At 42.1% G+C, this 24,833-nt stretch overlaps 1 protein-coding gene across 3 annotated transcripts; it reads left to right on the top strand.

The window, feature by feature from the left end:
- The first annotated feature begins 13,259 nt into the window (after positions 1-13,259).
- june (JunE proto-oncogene, AP-1 transcription factor subunit) lies at positions 13,260-18,082 on the top strand. Of its 3 annotated transcripts, none has more exons than XM_021622555.3 (2): positions 13,260-13,799; positions 14,362-18,082. In XM_021622555.3, exon 2 carries the CDS (start codon positions 14,487-14,489, stop codon positions 15,558-15,560), a length of 1,074 nt encoding a protein of 357 aa, XP_021478230.1. In that variant the 5' UTR covers positions 13,260-13,799; positions 14,362-14,486; the 3' UTR covers positions 15,561-18,082. The 3 variants fall into 3 exon arrangements, with proteins under 3 accessions (XP_021478230.1, XP_021478231.1, XP_090047692.1); XM_021622556.3 differs by having other exon boundaries at positions 13,282-13,424; XM_090191566.1 differs by having other exon boundaries at positions 13,327-13,781.
- Positions 18,083-24,833: the final 6,751 nt, after the last annotated feature.

The following is a 24,833-nucleotide window of genomic DNA, read 5'->3' as shown; positions in this document are numbered from 1 at the left end:
GCCTAAGATAGATCAAAAACGTCTGAACAGGCCCATGAGCTGTCGGCTGCATTGTTCTCTTTTCCCCCCAAAATACAATATATTTAAAATATATATATATTTCTACCAGCCCACCTTCCTAAAAAAAATGGTTCAGCACATCTGGCAACCTCCAGACTTGCCAGATGGCCAATCAGCCCCTGTGTGTGTGAGTGTGTGTAAAGGTTGGACTTTTAGAGAGTGAGTGTAAATAGTCTCTACCTGTTCTGTCTGTCTGAAACAATAGTCTCTACCTGTTCTGTCTGACTGAATCAATAGTCTCTACCTGTTCTGTCTGACTGAAACAATAGTCTCTACCTGTTCTGTCTGACTGAATCAATAGTCTCTACCTGTTCTGTCTGTCTGAATCAATAGTCTCTACCTGTTCTGTCTGTCTGAATCAATAGTCTCTACCTGTTCTGTCTGACTGAAACAATAGTCTCTACCTTACATCCCAGATCCAAAATGACTATTAATTATTTCTATCATCTTCAGTCATTTTCTGAAGCAGGAAACAAGTCATTTCATCTTGTCTGACCTTGCATTCCAAAGGGCACCCTATTCCATTTATAGTGCACCACGTTTGGTCCAATGTAGTGCACTATATATAGGGCTTAGGGTTCTGGCCTAAAGTAGTGCACTATATAGGGAATAGGGTTCCATATGGCTCTGGTCTAAAGTAGTACACTATATATAGGGAATAGGGTTCCATAGGGCTCTGGTCTAAAGTAGTGCACTATATAGGGAATAGGGTTCCATAGGGCTCTGGTCTAAAGTAGTGCACTATATAGGGAATAGGGTACAATTTGGGACGCAAATATAATGGTCATTATAAATGCAGTCCAGTCCTGCCAGGTATTCAAATTCACAAAGGTTGAATAACATCCTAGAGCAGTTCACCTTCAGATGGTCTAACTAAACTAATGCAGTTGGACTGGACGACAACACAGCCAGCCAGCCAGGCAGCCAGGCACGACTCCCCCTGGCCCCATCTGCAGTGTGGTGCTGGGCTAGAGTAGAGGAGTAGAGGGCATCTGTGGGGTTCGTCCCAAATTGCACCTTATTCCCTATATAGTGCACTTATTTTAACCAGGATCTTATCAGTAGTGTACTTTAAAGAGGGAAAAGGGTGCCATTTGGGATGCGGCCTGTGTTGTCGCTGACGGCATTGACACTGTCCTCAACCCTCACTGTGTGTAATAGGACCTGCTTTTCTCTGCTGCCTGGTGAAAAATACCCTGACACATCCAGAGGGGTGAGTCCAGTGAGTCCAACAAAGTAGGCCTATAAGTGTAAAAACCTGCTCACCTCCTCTCTACCAGTCCCCGTGTGACGCTTTTCCACTGCAGGGCCGTGCCGTGCGGTGAACATCACGGTTCCTATTTCATTTCTCCTTTGTCCACGGTCCATTGCATTCCTGAAACCAAAAGCGGGATATTCAGCCTCGTTTGATATCTGCTACTGACGTCCAATCAAATGGGCCGGTGGGTGTGGTAGAGTCATTGATTGGTCACACGCAATGATGTCACAGTGTTGTGTAGTATGTTGCGCGAGTCACCGGCGCCAATTTTGATAAGAAAAGGGTCAATCTGATTACGAATGGTACAGCTACACTAACAAATAAAGTTATGCTTTTTATAATGGAAGCAGCAAATTGGTCAGTTGGACATTTCCGAGCATTTCCATGCAGTCTCCGGCATCCAGACTGGACTCTTCCTCCAACTGGACTCTTCCTCCAACTGGACTCTTCCTCCAGCTGGACTCTTCCTCCAGCTGGACTCTTCCTCCAGCTGGACTCTTCCTCCAACTGGACTCTTCCTCCAACTGGACTCTTCCTCCAACTGGACTCTTCCTCCAGCTGGACTCTTCCTCCAACTGGACTCTTCCTCCAGCTGGACTCTTCCTCCAACTGGACTCTTCCTCCAACTGGACTCTTCATCCAGCTGGACTCTTCCTCCAACTGGACTCTTCCTCCAGCTGGACTCTTCCTCCAACTGGACTCTTCCTCCAACTGGACTCTTCCTCCAGGAATGGAAAAAGTGCTTTAAAAAATATATTGGATATGAAAGCCGAGATAAGAATCCATCGGTCAGTAAAACAAGAAACTCAAAACAAGAATATTAAAAAGATAAAAGACCACAACAACAAAAGTGGATCAGACAGCGATATTCAGCAAAGAAATACAGTGTTTTTAGCCAAATTATTAGCTAGCTAGCTAACAATCTCTTCAACGTAGCTAGCTAGCTAACAATCTCTTCAACGTAGCTAGCTAGCTAACAATCTCTTCAACGTAGCTAGCTAGCTAACAATCTCTTCAACGTAGCTAGCTAGCTAACAATCTCTTCAACGTAGCTAGCTAGCTAACAATCTCTTCAACGTAGCTAGCTAGCTAACAATCTCTTCAACGTAGCAAGCTGTTAAGTGCGAGATTGAGCACTGCACGAGACGTAAACCAGGCTTCATAACTTGTCATATAAACATCCATGGAAGGCCAACGCTGTGGATTTAGCTACATGTTTGACGTTGGCCTGAGTATCCGACTTTGCAATATACAAACATACTTATTCTTTTCAGAGGACATTCCTGAACCTACGGACTCAGAGGAAGCTGCCTGCTTGAATAGTGACGTCACAACCTCAAAGCCTAACCTGGTTTTAGAGCATTTCGTATTAGTCTGTTCATTCGAGACACTCAATTTAGTATGATATTTTACGTTTCGTATTGTATGTATTCATTTGTGGATGTCCATCTTCCATTTCGTATAATATGTTACAAATTACAATTCGTATTATGTGCACCGAATTTGCAAAATGTACAATATGTTACATATTTGCAAAACATATGATAACAAATTCTAGCTAGGTGGCTAACATAGCTAGGCTAAGTGTTAGGGTTAAGTTTAGGAGTTAGGTTAGGGTTAGGGGAAGGGTTAGTTAACAAGGGTTAGGGTTAGCTAACATGCTAAGTAGTTACACTGTAGCTAAAAAGTAGAAAGTAGTTGGAAAGTTGCTAATTACCTAAAATGCTATATAGTTGTCCATAATAAGATTTGAACTCGCAACCCTTGGATTCCTAAACGTTCATCTTATACGCCCAGCCACCCTACTTTTGTTTTTGCCTTGCGTAACCATGCCTAATTCACCAGTGTCTAATTCATCACCACTGTCTAATTCACCAGACCTGCCTAATTCATCACCACTGTCTAATTCATCAGCCCTGCCTAATTCATCACACCTGCCTAATTCATCACACCTACCCTATTCATCACACTTGCCTAATTCATCACACCTGCCTAATTCATCACACCTACTCTATTCATCACACCTGCCTAATTCATCACACCTGCCTAATTCATCACACCTGCCTAATTCATCAGACCAGCCTAATTCATCACACCTACCCTATTCATCAGACCACCTAATTCATCACACCTACCCTATTCATCACCACTGCCTAATTCATCAGACCTGCCTAATTCATCACACCTACCCTATTCATCACACCTGCCTAATTCATCACACCTGCCTAATTCATCACACCTGCCTAATTCATCACCACTGCCTAATTCATCACACCTGCCTAATTCATCACACCTGCCTAATTCATCACCACTGCCTAATTCATCACCACTGCCTAATTCATCACACCTGCCTAATTCATCACACCTGCCTAATTCATCACCACTGCCTAATTCATCACACCTGCCTAATTCATCACACCTGCCTAATTCATCACCACTGCCTAATTCATCACACCTGCCTAATTCATCACACCTGCCTAATTCATCACCACTGCCTAATTCATCACACCTGCCTAATTCATCACCACTGCCTAATTCATCACACCTGCCTAATTCATCACACCTGCCTAATTCATCACACCTGTCTAATTCATCAGACCTGCCTAATTCATCACACCTGCCTAATTCATCACACCTGCCTAATTCATCACACCTGCCTAATTCATCAGACCTGCCTAATTCATCACACCTGCCTAATTCATCACACCTGCCTAATTCATCAGACCTGCCTAATTCATCACACCTGCCTAATTCATCACACCTGCCTAATTCATCACACCTGCCTAATTCATCACACCTGCCTAATTCATCACACCTGTCTAATTCATCACACCTGCCTAATTCATCACCACTGCCTAATTCATCACACCTGCCTAATTCATCACACCTGCCTAATTCATCACACCTGCCTAATTCATCACACCTGCCTAATTCATCACACCTGCCTAATTCATCACACCTGCCTAATTCATCACCACTGCCTAATTCATCACACCTGCCTAATTCATCACACCTGCCTAATTCATCACACCTGCCTAATTCACCAGACCTGCCTAATTCACCAGACCTGCCTAATTCATCAGACCTGCATCACAACAAACAAACCTCCTGCAGGTGGAGTTCAATAACTCCATGCAGATGTATGGTGAGATGCCAGGGGGAACTTTGAATAGGTCAGTAGCCTACAGAGCATGAGAAGAACGCTGCTGAATTTTTGTAGATATTCTAAACTAAGTGTTTTGATAAGTTTCAAATGTAGTAACAGGTCCATGTAGATTAAACAACTATATACGTAATACCATAGAATCAGTGAATCATAGAATTCACCTTTAATTGTCATTCCCAGTCGATACAGATACTGTGCCAGCTACCTGGGTTAAATGCGGAAGACACGTTTCAGTTGAATGCATTCAGTTGTACAACTGCCTAGGTACAGTGCTTTGCAAAAGTATTCACCCTCCTTGGCGTTTTTCCTATTTTGTTTCATTACAACCTGTAATTTAAATAGATTTTTATTTGGATTTCATGTAATAGACATACACAAAATTGTCTAAATTGGTGAAGTGAAATTTTAAAAATGACTTGTTTAATAAAATTATCTCTAAAAAAAACGGAAAGGTGGTGCGTGCATACTTATTCACCCCTCTGCTATGAAGCCCCTAAATAATATATGTTGCAACCAATTACCTTCAAAAGTCACATAATTAGTTAAATAAAGTCACATGATCTGTCACATGATCTCAGTATATACATACCTGTTCTGAAAGGCCCCAGAGGCCCCAGAGTCTGCAAGGGGCACCACCAAGCAAGTGGCACCATGAAGACCAAGGAGCTCTCCAAACAGGTCAGGGACACAGTTGTGGAGAAGTACAGATCAGGGTTGGGTTATAAAAAAAAAACGAAACTTTGAACATCCCACGGAGCATCATTAAATTCATTATTAAAAAATGGAAAGATTATGACACCATAACAAACCTGCCAAGAGAGGGCCACCCACCAAAACTCACAGACCAGGCAAGGAGGGCATTAATCAGAGAGGCAACAAAGAGACCAAAGATACAAACCCAACACCTCTCATCACCCCGAGAACATCATCCCCACAGTGAAGCATGGTGGTGGCAGAATCATGTTTTTCATTGGATGTTTTTCATTGGCAGGGACTGGGAAACTGGTCACAGGGAAATTCTTGAGGGAAACCCTCACCCTTTCAGTCTTCCAGAGATTTGAGACTGGGGCGGAGGTTCACCATCCAGCAGGACAATGACCCTATGCATACTGCTAAAGCAACACTCGAGTGGTTCAAAGGGAAACATTTAAATGTCTTGGAATGGCCTAGTCAAAGCCCAGACCTCAATCCAATTAAGAATATGTGGTATGACTTTAAGTTTGCCCCTGAACTGCCTTGTTCAGAATGTTTTTTTTTATTTAACCTTTTTTTATGTCAGTTAAGAACAAATTCTTATTTTCAATGATGGCCTAGGAACAGTGCACTTTTAAAGGTAAAATAAAAATAAATAAATAAATGTTGAAGTTTGAACAGGTCAGACTAAACCTAACTAATTCTGTTCTCCCCATCGATGGCCGTTGGCGAGCAGGCAAGAGTTGAGGTTGGAGGTCAGATCTTTGCCAGCGCCCCATTGACGGACATGGCAGCATAGATCAGCTCATCAAGGGTACTGGTCGGTCACACACACAACACTGATTATATTATTTAATGGTGGTTATGATTAGCCTGGTGTAACCAACCAGATGGCTCCATTCACCATTATATTTCACTTCAGATGTCAGAAAACGTGAAGTGAAATAGAATGGTAAACTCCATGATCAGGCTGGTTCCACCAGGCTAGGTTATGAAGGTGAATAGGAACAAAAGTAGAAATTGCTTAGACCTTTGATCTGATTGAAGTGTCCTCCCCGTTCCATTTATAGGAACGCTCACAGCGAGGGCATGTCTGCTTGACGCCGAGGGTCCCCGTGACGCCGAGGGGATGCTGCATGTTCAGTTGTAAACTGCACATCTGTCGAACAAATGCAGCAGGCAATCCTCATAAACAATGGACTTCTTTATCTTATGCCAGCCTGATCACTGCGTTTTTAATGCAGACGAGAACCCTGAATCCAGCTTCATACAGATGTGAGCTGGCGAACGGGTAGCCTGCCATTGAGTTTTATGGTGCTTTCAAGACAACTGGGAACTCAGAAAAATACGAGGTCAAATAACGACATCGGTGATCTTCGGGTTGGAAAGTCAGAGCTCTGGAAAGCAGTGGAGGCCGCTGAGGGGAGAACGGCTCATAATAATGTCCGGAACGGAGCAAATGGAATGGTATCAAACACCTGGAAACCATGGAAACCAATGTGTTTGATGTATTTGATACCATTCCACTGATTCCGCTCCAGTCATTACCACGAGCCCGTCCTCCCCGATTAAGGTGTCACCAACCTCCAGTGTTAGAAAGAGGCCTGAATTCCGAGTTGGATGGCAATTTTTCCCCAGTCGGAACTTGTTTCTTTCCGAATTCCCAGTTGTCTTAAATGCACTGAAGTCGGAAGTCTGAGATTTTCCGAGTTCCAAGTTCCCAGTTGTTTTGAACACGGCATTGATGCTCAGAGGGAGACTGCAGGGAGTTCCTTTTGATCCAGGAACCTAAACTCCTCTGTAGTGCCCAGTGAATATGGGTTGTCTGCAGCATTCGGTCTAATGACACTTCAATAGGTTGTTCGATTTCACTTACCTGCCGTGTCATCTGAGCCAGGATCACAGTCAAACGGACTGGGAAGTAGGTAACAAAGTGCTTTTTTGGTCAAAAGAGACAATAGCAGCAAGATTGTGTACAAAATGAGTTACAAAACAATGTGGGAAAAAAACTAACAAAATAGCACAGTTGGTTAGGAACCCGCAAAGGGGCAACCATCCCCTCTGGCGCCATTATACTTACTTAACCAGCAATAACATTATCTAACGTAATTTGCTCATTTATACCAGAGAGGTCATTATATTCCAGTATCTCTGGTTATACTTACCACCACCGGCTGTTGCACACCAAGCATTACTGGTGCTGACTTGGGGACCGACAAACTCCAAGCATCTATTCCACCATACTAGGGTCCTTCGGCAGGGCATACGAACAATATAACTTTGGCTGTGGAGGCAAAGCTCAATCCACATAGGGTCTGGGATCCTTTGAACGCGTTGGTGACGATGAAATGACAGAGCCCCATTTAATGAAGGAGAGTAGTGTTTTTAATGTTTGACAAAAGAGGGCATACATTTTTTACGTAATTGTAATCCAAACCCCCAACTTTAGGGTCTGTTTGTAAATTCCCTCTGGAGTGCCAGAGTGCCCTCAGAGTGTGCTCTGGGTGTCCATAAATTCAGAGGGTTGTCAGATTGCCCGTTCATAAATTCAGAGGGTTGTCAGATTGCCAGTTCATAAATTCAGAGGGTTGTCAGATTGCTAGTTCATAATTTCAGAGGGTTGTCAGATTGCCCGTTCATAAATTCAGAGGGTTGTCAGATTGCCCGTTCATAAATTCAGAGGGTTGTCAGATTGCCAGTTCATAAATTCAGAGGGTTGTCAGATTGCCAGTTCATAAATTCAGAGGGTTGTCAGATTGCCAGGTCATAAATTCAGAGGGTTGTCAGATTGCCAGTTCATAAATTCAGAGCGTTTGGCTCTCGGAGCGTGCAGAGCGCACACTGGACGCTCTGGCTGAGGAGTAGGGTTCATCTGAGCATTCTCAGGCACCCAAGCTAACTGGCTAAAGATGATTAGACCTCTATGCCCTGATAGGCTCTAGGTTAGCTTCCTCGGTTGCAGGTCTACAGTCTCCTGCAACCCTCAGACCACAGCCCTCTGCCTTTAGTTAGAAGGCAGTTGCCTAGCTCACCAGGTTTAGAGTGTGCTGCCCTGCTAGGTACAAAGTTCATTGCACTATACACTATAGTAATGGGCCTCAACATCACATTGTGACAGGACAACACTATAGTAATGGGCCTCAACATCACATTGTGACAGGACAACACTATAGTAATGGGCCTCAACATCACTCTCTGACAGGACAACACTATATTAATGGGCCTCAACATCACGTTCCGACAGGACAACACTATAGTAATGGGCCTCAACATCACGTTCCAACAGGACAACACTATAGTAATGGGCCTCAACATCACTCTCTGACAGGACAACACTATAGTAATGGGCCTCAACATCACGTTCTGACAGGACAACACTATAGTAATGGGCCTCAACATCACGTTCTGACAGGACAACACTATAGTAACGGGCCTCAACATCACGTTCTGACAGGACAACACTATAGTAACGGGCCTCAACATCACGTTCTGACAGGACAACACTATAGTAACGGGCCTCAACATCACGTTCTGACAGGACAACACTATAGTAATGGGCCTCAACATCACGTTCTGACAGGACAACACTATAGTGATGGGCCTCAACATCACGTTCTGACAGGACAACACTATAGTAATGGGCCTCAACATCACGTTCTGACAGGACAACACTATAGTAATGGGCCTCAACATCACTCTCTGACAGGACAACACTATAGTAATGGGCCTCAACATCACGTTCTGACAGGACAACACTATAGTAACGGGCCTCAACATCACATTGTGACAGGACAACACTATAGTAATGGGCCTCAACATCACGTTCTGACAGGACAACACTATAGTGGGCAGATCTTAGGGAATAAGCAATATGTCCATAGCGGGTAAGGGCTCAGAAATCAACGAGCTCCAGCTAGCATTTTTTTCCATCTTTTGTGGGATGGGAGAAATGTTCTTTATGCCATAACTCTACAATGAATATGCTTGTATGTCTAGTGAGACAATTTGTAGAAATGAAGTAATTGAGCCCCCATACCTCACTTTGCCATACCCTAGGTTTAACTGAACTAACCTCACTTTGCCATACCCTAGGTTTAACTGAACCAACCTCACTTTGCCATACCCTAGGTTTAACCTGAACTAACCTCACTTTGCCATACCCTAGGTTTAACTGAACCAACCTCACTTTGCCATACCCTAGGTTTAACTGAACCAACCTCACTTTGCCATACCCTAGGTTTAACCTGAACTAATCTCACTTTGCCATACCCTAGGTTTAAACTGAACTAACCTCACTTTGCCATACCCTAGGTTTAACCTGAACTAAACTCACTTTGCCATACCCTAGGTTTAAACTGAACTAACTTCACTTTGCCATACCCTAGGTTTAACTGAACCAACCTCACTTTGCCTTACCCTAGGTTTAACCTGAACTAACCTCACTTTGCCATACCCTAGGTTTAAACTGAACTAACCTCACTTTGCCATACCCTAGGTTTAAACTGAACTAACCTCACTTTGCCATACCCTAGGTTTAACTGAACCAACCTCACTTTGCCTTACCCTAGGTTTAACCTGAACTAACCTCACTTTGCCATACCCTAGGTTTAACTGAACCAACCTCACTTTGCCTTACCCTAGGTTTAACTGAACCAACCTCACTTTGCCATACCCTAGGTTTAACTGAACCAACCTCACTTTGCCATACCCTAGGTTTAACTGAACCAACCTCACTTTGCCTTACCCTAGGTTTAACTGAACCAACCTCACTTTGCCATACCCTAGGTTTAACTGAACCAACCTCACTTTGCCTTACCCTAGGTTTAACTGAACCAACCTCACTTTGCCATACCCTAGGTTTAACTGAACCAACCTCACTTTGCCATACCCTAGGTTTAACTGAACCAACCTCACTTTGCCATACCCTAGGTTTAAACTGAACCAACCTCACTTTGCCATACCCTAGGTTTAAACTGAACTAACCTCACTTTGCCATACCCTAGGTTTAACCTGAACTAACCTCACTTTGCCATACCCTAGGTTTAACTGAACCAACCTCACTTTGCCTTACCCTAGGTTTAACTGAACCAACCTCACTTTGCCATACCCTAGGTTTAACTGAACCAACCTCACTTTGCCATACCCTAGGTTTAACTGAACCAACCTCACTTTGCCATACCCTAGGTTTAAACTGAACCAACCTCACTTTGCCATACCCTAGGTTTAACTGAACCAACCTCACTTTGCCATACCCTAGGTTTAAACTGAACTAACCTCACTTTGCCATATCCTAGGTTTAAACTGAACCAACCTCACTTTGCCATACCCTAGGTTTAACTGAACCAACCTCACTTTGCCATACCCTAGGTTTAAACTGAACCAACCTCACTTTGCCATACCCTAGGTTTAAACTGAACCAACCTCACTTTGCCATGCCCTAGGTTTAAACTGAACTAACCTCACTTTGCCATATCCTAGGTTTAAACTGAACCAACCTCACTTTGCCATACCCTAGGTTTAACTGAACCAACCTCACTTTGCCATACCCTAGGTTTAACTGAACCAACCTCACTTTGCCATACCCTAGGTTTAACTGAACCAACCTCACTTTGCCATACCCTAGGTTTAACTGAACCAACCTCACTTTGCCATACCCTAGGTTTAACTGAACCAACCTCACTTTGCCATACCCTAGGTTTAACTGAACCAACCTCACTTTGCCATACCCTAGGTTTAACTGAACTAACCTCACTTTGCCATACCCTAGGTTTAAACTGAACTAACCTCACTTTGCCATACCCTAGGTTTAACTGAACTAACCTCACTTTGCCATACCCTAGGTTTAAACTGAACTAACCTCACTTTGCCATACCCTAGGTTTAACTGAACCAACCTCACTTTGCCATACCCTAGGTTTAACTGAACTAACCTCACTTTGCCATACCCTAGGTTTAACTGAACTAACCTCACTTTGCCATACCCTAGGTTTAACTGAACCAACCTCACTTTGCCATACCCTAGGTTTAACTGAACTAACCTCACTTTGCCATACCCTAGGTTTAACTGAACCAACCTCACTTTGCCATACCCTAGGTTTAACTGAACTAACCTCACTTTGCCATACCCTAGGTTTAAACTGAACTAACCTCACTTTGCCATACCCTAGGTTTAAACTGAACTAACCTCACTTTGCCATACCCTAGGTTTAACTGAACCAACCTCACTTTGCCATACCCTAGGTTTAACTGAACCAACCTCACTTTGCCATACCCTAGGTTTAACCTGAACTAAACTCACTTTGCCATACCCTAGGTTTAACCTGAACTAACCTCACTTTGCCATACCCTAGGTTTAACCTGAACTAACCTCACTTTGCCTTACCCTAGGTTTAAACTGAACCAACCTCACTTTGCCATACCCTAGGTTTAACTGAACTAACCTCACTTTGCCATACCCTAGGTTTAACTGAACTAACCTCACTTTGCCATACCCTAGGTTTAACTGAACTAAACTCACTTTGCCATACCCTAGGTTTAAACTGAACCAACCTCACTTTACCATACCCTAGGTTTAACTGAACCAAACTCACTTTGCCATACCCTAGGTTTAACTGAAACTGTCCCCACTGCTTTAGAGCGTAAAGGTTACTCGTCTAGCCTCACTCGGCAGTCCGTTTTGTGGTAGCCTTTGTAACGGCCCATGACAGAGCACTGTAGCTATTACAGAGTCCCCCTAGCTATTACAGAGTAATAGCTCCCCTGGTCAACTGTAAGTGATGTTATTGTGAGGTAGAAACGGGACCGCCGAGTGCTGAAGCGTGTTTTACACAATTAAAAAACGTCTGTCCTCAGTTGCAACACTCACTACTGAGTTCCAAACAGCCTCTGGAAGTAATGTCATCACAAGACCTGTTCGTTGGGAGCTTCATGAAACGGGTTTCTATGGCCGAGCGGCCGCACTACATGCTTAAGATCAACATGCACAATGCCAAGCGTCGGCTGGAGTGGTATAAAGCTCGCTCCCATTGGACTCTAGAGCAGCGGAAGCATATTCTCTAGAGTGATGAATTTACAGTTCACCATCTGGCGAATCTGGGTTTGGTGGATGCCAACTGTAAAGTTTGGTGGATGAGGAATAATGGTCTGGGGCTGTTTTTCATTGTTTGGGCCCCTTAGTTCCAGTGAAGGGAAATCTTAACGCTACAGCATACAATGACATTCTGGACGATTCTGTGCTTCCAACTTTGCGGCAACAGTTTGGGGGAAGCCCCATTCCTGTTTCAGCATGACAAACCTTGCACAAAGCGAGGTCCATACAGAAATGGTTTGTCTAGATCATTGTGGAATAATTTGACTGGCCTGCACAGAGTCCTGACCCCAACCCCATCGAACACCTTTGGGATGAATTGGAACGCTGACTGCGAGCCAGGCCTGAACGCACAACATCAGTGTACGACCTCATGCTCTTGTGGCTGAATGGGAGCAAGTCTCCGCAGCAATGTTCCAACATCTAGTAGAAAGCCTTCCCAGAAGAGTGGAGGCTGTTATAGCAGCAATGTTCCAACATCTAGTGGAAAGCCTTCCCAGAAGAGCGGAGGCTGTTATAGCAGCAATGTTCCATCATCTAATGGAAAGCCTTCCCAGAAGAGTGTAGGTTATTGTAGCAGCAAAGAGGGGACATGATTTTGGAATGAGATTTTCGACGAGCAGGTGTCCAAATACATTTGGTCATGTAGTGTATCATACAAATTGTAAATTCAGAACTTATCTTACGAAATGGATGAAGGACATCCACAAATGAATACACACCATATGAAACGGATCCTATCATACTAAATTGAGAGTCTGGGCTTTATGTACAGAATAATACGAAATGCTCTGAGACCAGGTTGTCCTATCGCACGGGACACTAGCCTACATGGTCCGGGAAACGTTCTATTATGTACACATTTGTATTGTACATTAACAAAAACTTTGAAATAGTAACTGGCTTTCAAATGGCCAGTTAAAAAAAGAAAGAAACATTTGAGCGACGCGGCATAGAGGGGAGGAGGCGTCAGTGACTGTGTGACATCTATGCAGAGTAGTTTCAGGAACGAGAGAGAGAGAGAGAGGCGTATGGTATTAGTAATCGACCAAGCAGAAAACCCCACAGTACAACTGACAGCGGATTTGCAGCTCAGACGAGGAAACGAGAAGCAACGAGAGTAGCAGAAGGAAGAGAAGCCCGATTTCTCCTATGTCAAATGTCAGTTTACAGAGAATAAACTGGATTATATGAATTTTTCCATCTGAATTCGTTGGAAGATTTTTGTTTAACGCACGGATATCGTATTCATTTTTGAATTGATCATCTGTACACACACACACACACACACACACACGCTCGACCGACTCACAAACAGCGTGCGTGGGTAACATCTACCATACGATGGATGGTATTCTGTGTCACCGTTGATCGGTGTGATTAACTCGAATCACCGGAGTTGAGTCACTGGATTGTTTCACGGGGACGTTATTTCTCGAAACGTAACGTTAGTAGGCTAATCAACTAGTCATCGCACTGCACGGGCTTTCCTGTCATCATTGTGAGACGTGAGACATTGTGAGACTTTCGCCTATTGTATGTATTTGAGCAACATTATTACGTTACACTATTCTTGCAATTGGTCATTTATAATGTAGCCTACTGTGTGATAAAATAATAACGGTGACAATGTCCAACTGTGTGCTATACATCCAGGAGTCTCCCGTATCAAAACAGGATAAAACTATTAAGGAACTGTAAATAGTAGCTTATCAACCCAAATAATATGAACCCAGTAACAAAGAGTTGTTTCATATTCATCAATTGGTAAGGTTAGATTCCAAGGGAAGCAATAATATATGAATTATGATTGATACAGCATAAAAGCGAATGCTCAATAAGTAGGCTACAAACTCAGGAGGAAAATGTTATCGAAATGCTGCGTACTGTATAGAGAGGTACGCTGCAAGTTGCTCCGACCGTTGAGCTAAAGATAAACTAGTTTGGTATTCCTGTAAGCCATAGAAGTAATGCATATCATATAATGTAAATATAAAGCTATATCACATATGTAGCCTACTGTATGTTTTTTGTTTTGTTTTTCAAATGACATATTATAATATCCAACGTTTATTTTTTTATTTTTTTACTCTTACAGGTGGCAGACTTCATATTGGAATATTTTTTCAAACAAAAGTCTTAGTCTTCACAGTCAATGTGAAGGTGGAACACTTCGACCTCTATATAATTATCAGATGATGAAGATTCTGTCTCCCTGCGCCAATGACGGCTAAAATGGAAACTCCTTTCTATCACGACGAGTCCCTAGGTGTTCCTCACAACTTCGGACAACACCATGCCGATTACCAACGTTACCAGAGCCACAAGATGATGAGTAAGAAGGTGGCACATAACTTCTCAGGTGGTTCCCACAGCAGCTCTGGCCTGAAACTGTCACAAAGCCAGCCGGGGAGTAACTGCAATATCAATCCTAATAATCTGGGAGGGATTAACAGCAACACAAACAGCTCGTTAATGCCCGGCGGCTTGTCAGATATGAACCTTCTGAAGCTAGCCTCCCCTGACCTCGAGCACCTCATCATCCAGTCTAACCAGGGCTTGGTGACGACGTCCCCTGTCCCCAACCCTAACGGAGGTAACCCCTTCATGTACCGGAACAATGCCACTAACGAACAGGAGGGTTTTGCCGATGGGTTCGTCAAAGCCCTGGCGGATCTTCATAAACAGAACCAGCTGGTTGGAGCTCCCGTGTCCCCTTCCTCCTCTATGCAAGGCCCCTACCAGAGGAACATCATGTCTGCAGGAGACCTGCCCATCTATACCAACCTCAGCAGCTACAACCCGAACCACCCCAGCCATATATCATCATCCTACCCAGGGGGCCAGATGCCCGGCGGCTACCCATGCCACGGCCCCCACGGACCCGGAGGCCAGGGACCCCACCATCCTCACAACAGGGGGTTGGACGCCCCTCAGACTGTCCCAGAGATACGTCACCCTCCCGGGGACCCCACCTCCTCCCCTCCCTCGCTCTCTCCCATCGACCTGGAGACCCAGGAGAGGATCAAGGCCGAGAGGAAGAAACTACGTAACCGGATCGCGGCGTCTAAGTGTCGTAAAAGGAAGCTGGAGCGGATCTCCAGGCTAGAGGAGAAGGTGAAGGTTCTGAAAACCCAGAACTGTGACCTGACCTCCACCGCCTCGGTACTGAGGGAACAGGTGGCCCAGCTCAAACAGAAAGTCATGAATCACGTCACCAACGGCTGCCAAATTGCAGTCAGCTCAGCAACCCTACAGTCCAAGAGCACCGGGGAGAGGGAGAGCACCAGCTGCTGACCAACGAACTGTACTGTACAGGGATGAGGAGGGTTGTTTTCTGTTGCTCTGAGTCAGTCCTCTCTAAAAGAATTAGTACCTCTACAAGGTAAATGATGGGTGTTGTGGGTAAATTAAGTACTACATGAGATGTTGAGGAGAATCGAGAATCCCACCTCTCTATGCTAACTGCTAACTGCGTGAGCGGTTGGGGAGAAGGGAGAATCCCACCTCTCTATGCTAACTGCTAACTACGTGAGATGTTGGGGAGAAGAGAGAATCCCACCTCTCTATGCTAACTGCTAACTACGTGAGATGTTGAGGAGAAGGGAGAATCCCACCTCTCTATGCTAACTGCTAACTACGTGAGTGGTTGGGGAGAAGGGAGAATCCCACCTCTCTATGCTAACTGCTAACTGCGTGAGCGGTAGGGGAGAAGGGGGGAATCCCACCTCTCTATGCTAACTGCTAACTACGTGAGGGGTTGGGGAGAAGGGAGAATCTCACCTCTCTATGCTAACTACGTGAGCGGTTGGGGAGAAGGGAGAATCCCACCTCTCTATGCTAACTGCTAACTACGTGAGTGGTTGGGGAGAAGGGAGAATCCCACCTCTCTAACCTCTACAGACACTTTGAGTTGTCGTAGTAACACAACAAGAAAAGGACATGGGACACCTCTACTTTCCAACTTTAGTTTTGTCCTCCCGCAGCCCTGACAGTGACCAAAGTATATCTGTGCTCAATAGGAGCACATTAAACCACACACACACACACACACACACACACAGACAGACTGAAGACTGTGCTCTACAACACTGACCCTTGTACATAACCAGGCAACCATTGGAGCGTGACGAGCGGAGGACATTGTGCCTCTAGTATACAGTTCAGTAGGTTCCCGGGTGTTTTTTGGTAAACAGGAAGTCTAATAACTGAGAAGGTGTGAAACATACAGGGTTTCCCTGTAGGGTAGACATACATGTCACCTCAGAACGGGAATTCCTACATTCTAAAAGGTCATCTCTCTCTCTCTCTCTCTCTCTCTCTCTCTCTCTCTCTCTCTCTCTCTCTCGTATGATTTCAGAACAATTCCAAATGTTGTTCTATTGTATTTCTTACTGTCGTAGTATTATTACCGTAGTATTTTTGCCAGCTAAACATTTGAGTCGAATCAGTTTGACTTTAAAAAAAAACAATTTGAAAATGACAAATGGCGGTACTAGGAGAACATTGTGTGTTACTCCAAGGCCCTGCGTATCAGCCACTGTAAACTCTGCTTTGAAGTAAAGAGAAAATAGGAGATTTTTTTTTTTTCACACACAAAAAAAATAAGCAATTGGTCAGAGTATCACCATGTTGATCAAATCTATTGGACGTGATGTGTTGTAGATGATTTATTTGTTTAAGAATTACAGGATTTAGCTGTAAAACGGACACATTTTATTTCAGCCTCATGGCAAAATGTGTAGAATAAGCATGAGATCAGCTATAAAATCGGAAATGTTTCTAATGGGGCTCCAGATTGGCACAGCGGTGTAAGGCACTGCATCTCAGTGCTAGAGGTGTCACTACAGACACCGTGGTTCGAATCCAGGCTGTATCACAACGGGCCGTGATTTTGGCCCAGCGTCGTCCGGGTTTGTCCGGTGTAGCCCGTCAATGTAAATACGAATTTGTTCTTAACTGACTTGCCTAGTTTAAAATAAAGGTTAAATATATTATTTAAAAAATATATTTTCTCCATGGAAATATGTGTAGAATTGCAGGAAATGTGCTTTAAAACAACAACGTTTTCTCTCAGCCTCATGGCAAAATGTGTAGGGGGGGGGGGGGGGGGGGGGTTGCTGCGGTACTCCACTGATTGACTAATATATTGTGTTCAATGTGGTAACATATTATATATTATATACATTGTGTATGAGCGCTGTGTTAACCTGAACTACACTGTGTCAGAAATACATTTTTTTAAGGGACATTTTAGATAAACTTGCTGTGTTATTAGACGGACAGATGGACAGATGGACAGACGGACAGATGGACAGATGGACAGACGGACAGATGGACAGACGGACAGACGGACAGATGGACAGACGGACAGACGGACAGACGGACAGATGGACAGATGGATAGATGGAAAGACGGACATATGGACAGATGGACAGACGGACAGACGGACAGATGGACAGACGGACAGATGGACAGACGGACAGATGGACAGATGGAAAGACGGACATATGGACAGATGGACAGACGGACAGATGGATAGACGGACAGATGGACAGATGGACACGGTTGGACAGTAGAAAGGGAAGAGGCTTCTTGAGAAAGCAGCAAGCTAGACTGAAGTAACAAGACAAGGGCTTTTAATTCAAAACTGGATTATTAAATTCATTTCTTATTTTACAAACATTTCTGGAGGAATTTATTTATGCAAAATGTATCTCTGATATTTATGTTTTCTGTGGAACTACACAGGACGGATTTAGTGTCTCGTTTACAGTTTTTTTTTCGGGGAGGGGGAAATACAATATATTGCACATAAATCAAAAGATGAAATCGTGTCTGATATTTATCTGTGGTCTCATCATGGTCTCATCATGGTCTCATCATGGTCTCACCATGGTCTCATCATGGTCTCATCATGGTCTCATCATGGTCTCATCATGGTCTCATCATGGTCTCATCATGGTCTCATCATGGTCTCATCATGGTCTCATCATGGTCTCATCAGGAAGGTCTTTGGAAACTATTTGATACTTTTGGTTTTTTTCTCTCTTGTTTTTTTTTATTTTTTATTCCTACAGTGCAAATGTGACTGTCGATATAGTAGGTAAAATCAGATCAGAAGAGCTTTAATTACTATGGCAAAAACTAAACCTTACTGCGGTGACCGAAATGGATAGAACATCGTCTTTTCTTGGTGCCGACACAGTTTTTTAAATGTGTCGGCATTTTATTATGTATTCGCTTCTACACATATACATGTCAGGTTAATGATAATTGTGTCTTTACTTTATTCACATCAATCTAGAGAGAAATTTTTTAAAAATTATAAAAAAAATTATAATAAAAAAGAAGAATCTGTCAAATAGTTTTTTTTGTGATCTTCAAGGAAAATATGTATTTTTTAAACTTGAATAAGGCTTTTTTTTTTTTAAGTCACTAATAATTATATATTTTTGTACAAAATGTAAATCAACGTTCCTAAAGTTGTAGATTCAGTGAAAATGATGACGACAACCTTCTAACAGTTTAGTGTTCTTCTCTCTCCATACTGTACATTATTTATTGAGACAGATTTTGATGGTGGTGGTGTAGGTGTGTGGGGGGGGGGGGGTAGTATTATTTTGTATGTACTGAAGTAGGTGTGTGTACTTAGGAACATTACTCTTTGTTGTGTTAAGTCGTTTGTGTCAATTTCAGTGAAATAGTATTCGTCTGTTTTTACGGTGACATATTTATTTTCCAGCGTAATACAATATTAAAAAGGGTGTTGATGGGACCACAGAGGGTCTGTCTAAATTCGATCAGAGTTGTGTGTGGATCTTTCATTCCTGGAAAAAAAAAAAGGAGCTATTCCTGTTTTGGGGAGAATGTTTAAAACACGTGTTTCTGAGACTAGATTCATTTCAGTAACTAAGCCAATCTGAGAGAAATGTGTTTTTTTTAAAGGAATGTCAAACAGTAAATTCTACTAGCACTGTAGTCTGTGGTTTGATGCTGTATTGGGTTGAGATTGTCCTAGTATCCCTGTGATTTGTTAGGCTACAGCCATGATAATAACATTTTAAAAGGCACTACTACAGGTATTTGGAGTGCAAAGATAACTCACAGAGAGAGAGAGCGAGAGAGAGAGAGAGATTACCTGATGTTCATTGTAAGCACCTGACCCCTCATGATCAAGCCAAAGAAAATAGTTTATCAGTAGTTACAAAATGGTTTAGTTACAGTATAACATGGTTAACTTTACAGTGTCTGTTTGAAAGGGTTTAGATACAAACATGTAAAGTAGACAAGATGTTACACATAAGCCCTGTTTCCACCTGGTTCTAATTGTCCTGATCTTTTAAATCATCATTATCCCATCCTCTAAAATCATGGTCAGTTTGGCACCATTGACTGATTACAGCATTGTGTCTTACAATATATAAATACATTATATTTTTAAAAGAATAGATGTTAGGTAAAGGGACCAGGAAATCTGATCGCAATGCAGACACAGCGGACAGTAACGCATTTTAACGCCATGTGTAGAAACATTTCTGTAAATGTGGACACGTTCAGAATGTAGGACAAGATCTGGACAAATGACCCATGTATAAACGGGGCCCTCCTGAAAGTTGACAACAATATTGAAAACACAGTCAATTGTCATGATTTATCACTGTGACGATGAACAATCCATGTGATCAATGATGAATATTACCTTGTAATGGATCAATAACAATAATGGTTTTAAAAAAGGGAAGTCAAGCTGCGGTGTATGACGTCATATTCTGGATAGCATTGACACAACTGTTGGTGTGTACTCAGTGGAAAATTCCGTGTCAGAGAGTGCGTCCCAAAATTGAACCCTTTTCTTACCTGACGACTCACCCTGTATTGAATTCCTCTGCTCCATCATCGCCGCATACGCTCAGTCTGAAACTGCCGTCCTAGCAGTCGTTTGTGTGAAGTCAAAATGAGGGGCATTATACGAAAAAAATAAAAATAAACGGTTGGATTGTCTTGTCAGTCAGAGTAGTAAAGTTGATAACGTTAATCGTGTTTGCCGGCTATGGCCCAACCCAACCCATCAGAACGATGTGTCCGCATTCTGTAAATCGTCGGGGAGGGAGGCAAATCTAAACTCATCGTGGATGAAGAAATGTTAGTTGGCCGGAGCGATATGGATGGGTAGCCAGGCAACCCTAATCCCTATAGTGCCCTTCTTTTGACTCGGGTCCATAAGGGGCTCTGGTCAAAAGTAGTGCACTGTAGAGGGAATAGGATGTCATTTGGAATGCACTGCAGTCCCTGTCTGAATAGTGTTGACTATGAGAGGGACACGTGACTGATGACTACAGGGCGACTTGCCTTGGTTTAACTGTTGAACTGTTTTTTATTTTCTTTGGTTTACAATATGCTGTCTTCTTGAAAAAGTGTTAATTGTTTCCTTCAATGTTTATGAATAAATCAATAATAAATAAAAATAAAAAGAGTAGGTTTCTGAAACGGGAATTTTTGTATTTTTTTTTTACTTGTGTCATCATCAGGGGACAAAGTATCATCATCAGGGGACAGAGTATCATCATCAGGGGACAGAATATCATCATCAGGGGACAGAGTATCATCATCATCAGGGGACAGAGTATTATATACAACACTCACTCTCTACTTTGCCAACTGTCAAAATACATGAGCAAAGTATCAGTCAACCAAACTTAGTAAAACAAACAGCCTGCCCTCTTTTCAATTAAAATGACGTAGATAGAACCTAAAGCGAAATATACAGGAGTCTGTATGAAGATGTGAAACAACAGTGAGATTGACACATAGTCTTCACTATTAACCTAATATGAAACCACATGGAACCATTTGAAGAACCCCCTTTAAGGTTCCAGCTAGAACCATTTTGGTAGAAGGTTCTACATGGAATCCAAATGAGTTCTACCTAGAATCAAAAAACGTTTCCCTTATATGGACAGCTGCAGAAACCTTTTGGAATGCAGCCAGACTATGTTAGACAATAACAACAGCCCCTACACCCTCTACCCTCTACTCTAGTGATACATCCCATGGGATTTTGTTTGTGAGTCAGAAACTCGATTTAACTTCCCCATCTGCCGGACAGCGTCTTCTGTAGAATAGGCTAGTGTCACTGTCTGCCACTGCAGTGGGTCCACCCCATGCAGAACCGGAGCCAAGAAAACCTGCTGCTCTTAACACTCCTCATAGTATCAATTTTAGTTTTGATAGCAATTTTTGTGGTCATAAGTTACTATGCTAAAGGATGTCCATCCCTTTTGCAGATACTGTCAAGTCACCCCATGCTCCACAGGCAGCCTTTGAATTTCCTGTAAGAAGGGCCAATGCTTCCTGTAAACCACATGAAGCAATGAGGCTGGGTCATTCTGAAAGTAAAAGTCCCTCACAGTCACTGTTTACAGTCCAGTCAGTGTTGAAGTGGAATTTATGGGAAATCTACTGTCTGTCTGTGTGTGTGTGTGTGTGTGTGTGTGTGTGTGTGTGTGTGTGTGTGTGTGTGTGTGTGTGAGTCAGTGTTGAAGTGGAATTGAATGGACTGTGGGAGATTCCAAAACAATCTCACACTCAATTCGGGCAAATATGTACAAAAAGTATTTCAGCAGATTTTGTGCATTTCTTGTGTGTCTTAATTCATGTGAACAGACACACATTTTTGTGCGACTTCATTCATAGAAAAAAATAATAATAATTGGGGGGGGCTAAAGTTATTAGAGCAATGCATGATGGGCAACGGTGTTCTACACTGCCTTTTTTTGTGTCCCACATTTATTTATATAAAAGCAAACGTGTTCGCGTCCTAATATTGTTAATCAACCAGGTTGTCACCAAAATAATTACAATATAATTGTAGTGTTGTTGTTGTTTTTGAAATGAAAGCTAATACTTCCTTGTTTTCACTTTAATACTTTGGGATACCGTAGCACTTAGAGGCAGAAAGGTTTAGGCAAAAACAATTTTCTTCATAGCGCATTTAATATAAGGCGATGTTGAAAGATTGGAGAATAAAATACAGTTTCTCTTTTGTGGTATCAAGGAACCTATTTGATTGGGAAATGGTGATACGTTTTTAGGACGGGAAACTTGTAACTAGAGGTCGACCGATAATGATTTTTCAACGCCGATACCGATTATTGGAGGACCAAAAAAAAAGCCGATACCGATTTGTCGGACAATTTAAAAAAAATGTATTTGTAATAATGACAATTACAACGATACTGAATTAATACTTATTTTAACTTAATATAATACATCAATAAAATCGTTTTAGCCTCAAATAAATAATGAAACATGTTCAATTTGGTTTAAATAATGCAAAAACAAAGTGTTGGAAAATAAAGTAAAAGTGCAATATGTGCCATGTAAGAAAGCGAACGTTTCAGTTCCTTGCTCAGAACATGAGAACATATGAAAGCTGGTGGTTCCTTTTAACACGCGTCTTCAATATTCCCAGGTATGAAGTTTTAGGTTGTAGTTATTATAGGAATTATAGGACTATTTCTCTCTATACCATATGTATTTCATTAACCTTTGACTATTGGATGTTCTTATAGGCACTTTAGTATTGCCAGTGTAACAGTATAGCTTCCATCCCTTTCCTCGCCCCTACCTGGGCTCGAACCAGGAACACATCGACAACATCAACCCTCGAAGCATGCAGAGCAAGGGGAACAACCACTCCAAGTCTCAGAGCGAGTGACGTTTGAAACGCTATTAGTGCGCACCCTGCTAACTAGCTAGCCATTTCACATCGGTTAGACCAGCCTAATCTCGGGAGTTGATAGGCTTGAAGTCATAAACAGCACAATGATTGAAGCACAACGAAGAGCTGCTGGCAAAACGCACGAAAGTGCTGTTTGAATGAATGCTTATGAGCCTGCTGCTGCCTACCACCGCTCAGTCAGACTGCTCTATCAAATTATAGACTTAGTTATAACATAATAACACACAGAAATACAAGCCTTGGGTCATTGATCGGTCGAATCCGGAAACTATCATCTCAAAAACAAGACGTTTATTCTTTCAGTGAAATACAGAAACGTTCCGTATTTTATCTAACGGGTGGCATCCATAAGTCTTAATATTCCTGTTACATTGCACAACCTTCAATGTTATGTCATAATTACGTAAAATTCTGGCAAACTAGGCGGCCCAAACTGTTGCATATACACTTACTCTGCGTGCAATGAACGCAAGAGAAGTGACACAATTTCACCTGGTTAATATTGCCTGCTAACCTGGATTTCTTTTAGCTAAATATGCAGGTTTAAAAATATATACTTCTGTGTATTGATTTTAAGAAAGGCATTGGTGTTTATGGTTAGGTACACATTGGAGCAACGATACGCACAGCATCGATTATATTTAACGCAGGACACGCTAGATAAACTAATAATATCATCAACCATGTGTAGTTAACTAGTGATTATGATTGAGTGATTGTTTTTTATAAGATACGTTTAATGCTAGCTAGCAACTTACCTTGGTTTACTGCATTCGCGTAACATATTTTTTTTTGCAGGTCTTCTGTTTCCCCACATTTATTGATTAATTCATTTCCCATCATGAAAATGTTCCCAATTAAAAACCTTCATTGATACAACAACAACAAAACAGATAAATACAGATTTTACTCCAATCTGGCAACCCTCATAAAATCCGACATAACACCATTATCTATTATAAGTATCTCTGTGACAACCTGGTTGATTAACAATATTGGGTTGTTAAAGCGTTTGTTTTTATACATAAAAAGCAGTGTAGAAAACACTATTGCCCAAAATGCATTGCTCTAATAACTTTTAAAATATTTTTAAAATGTTTGCCCCCCAAAAATGTATTTTCCTAGGAATTAAGACACAAAAACGCACAAAATCTGTTGAAATACTTTTTGTACATATTTTCACGACTTGAATGTGACATTGTGCTGGAGATTCAGTGATGGAGTGAATTTGAAAGGGAATCTACTGTCTGTGTGAAATGAATTGTTGGTGTGGAATTGAAGGGAAATCTACTGTCTACTATCTCTGTTTTATCATCATATTATCTGTGTTTTATCATCATATTATCTCTGTTTTATTACCATATTATCTCTGTTTTATCATCATATTATCTTCTGTGTTTTATCATCATATTATCATCTGTGTTTTATCATCATATCATCTCTGTTTTATCATCATATCATCTGTGTTTTATCATCATATTATCATCTGTGTTTTATCACCATATTATCTCTGTTTTATCATTGTATTATCTTCTCTGTTTTATCATCATATCATCTGTGTTTTATCATCATACCCTCTCTGTTTAATCATCATATTTATATTCTATATCCCATAAGTAGATGATTGTAGAGAGATTAGTGATTGTGTTGGTGTCGGGGGATGGGTAACTCTCTCTCTCTCTCTGTCTCTCTCTGTCTCTCCCTCTCTCCCTCTCTCCCTCTCTCTCTCTCTCTCTCTCTCTCTCTATAAGGTATAAGGTATAAATGGCGAAATGATTCCTTAAATGTCACTGTTGAGTCTAATTCTGTAGACTGGAAAATTACTG

The sequence above is a fragment of the Oncorhynchus mykiss genome, chromosome 12 (genome assembly GCF_057628025.1).
Source record: "Oncorhynchus mykiss isolate SJ-2025 chromosome 12, ASM5762802v1, whole genome shotgun sequence".
Lineage (NCBI taxonomy): Eukaryota > Metazoa > Chordata > Actinopteri > Salmoniformes > Salmonidae > Oncorhynchus > Oncorhynchus mykiss.
The sequence above is the reverse complement of the archived record's forward strand: the minus strand, read 5'-3'. Positions and strand labels throughout refer to the sequence as shown.

What these genes read in the sequence shown, in the direction of transcription:
- june (XM_021622555.3), top strand. Translation starts at nt 14,487, where the DNA reads ATGACGGCTAAAATGGAAACTCCTTTCTATCACGACGAGTCCCTAGGT.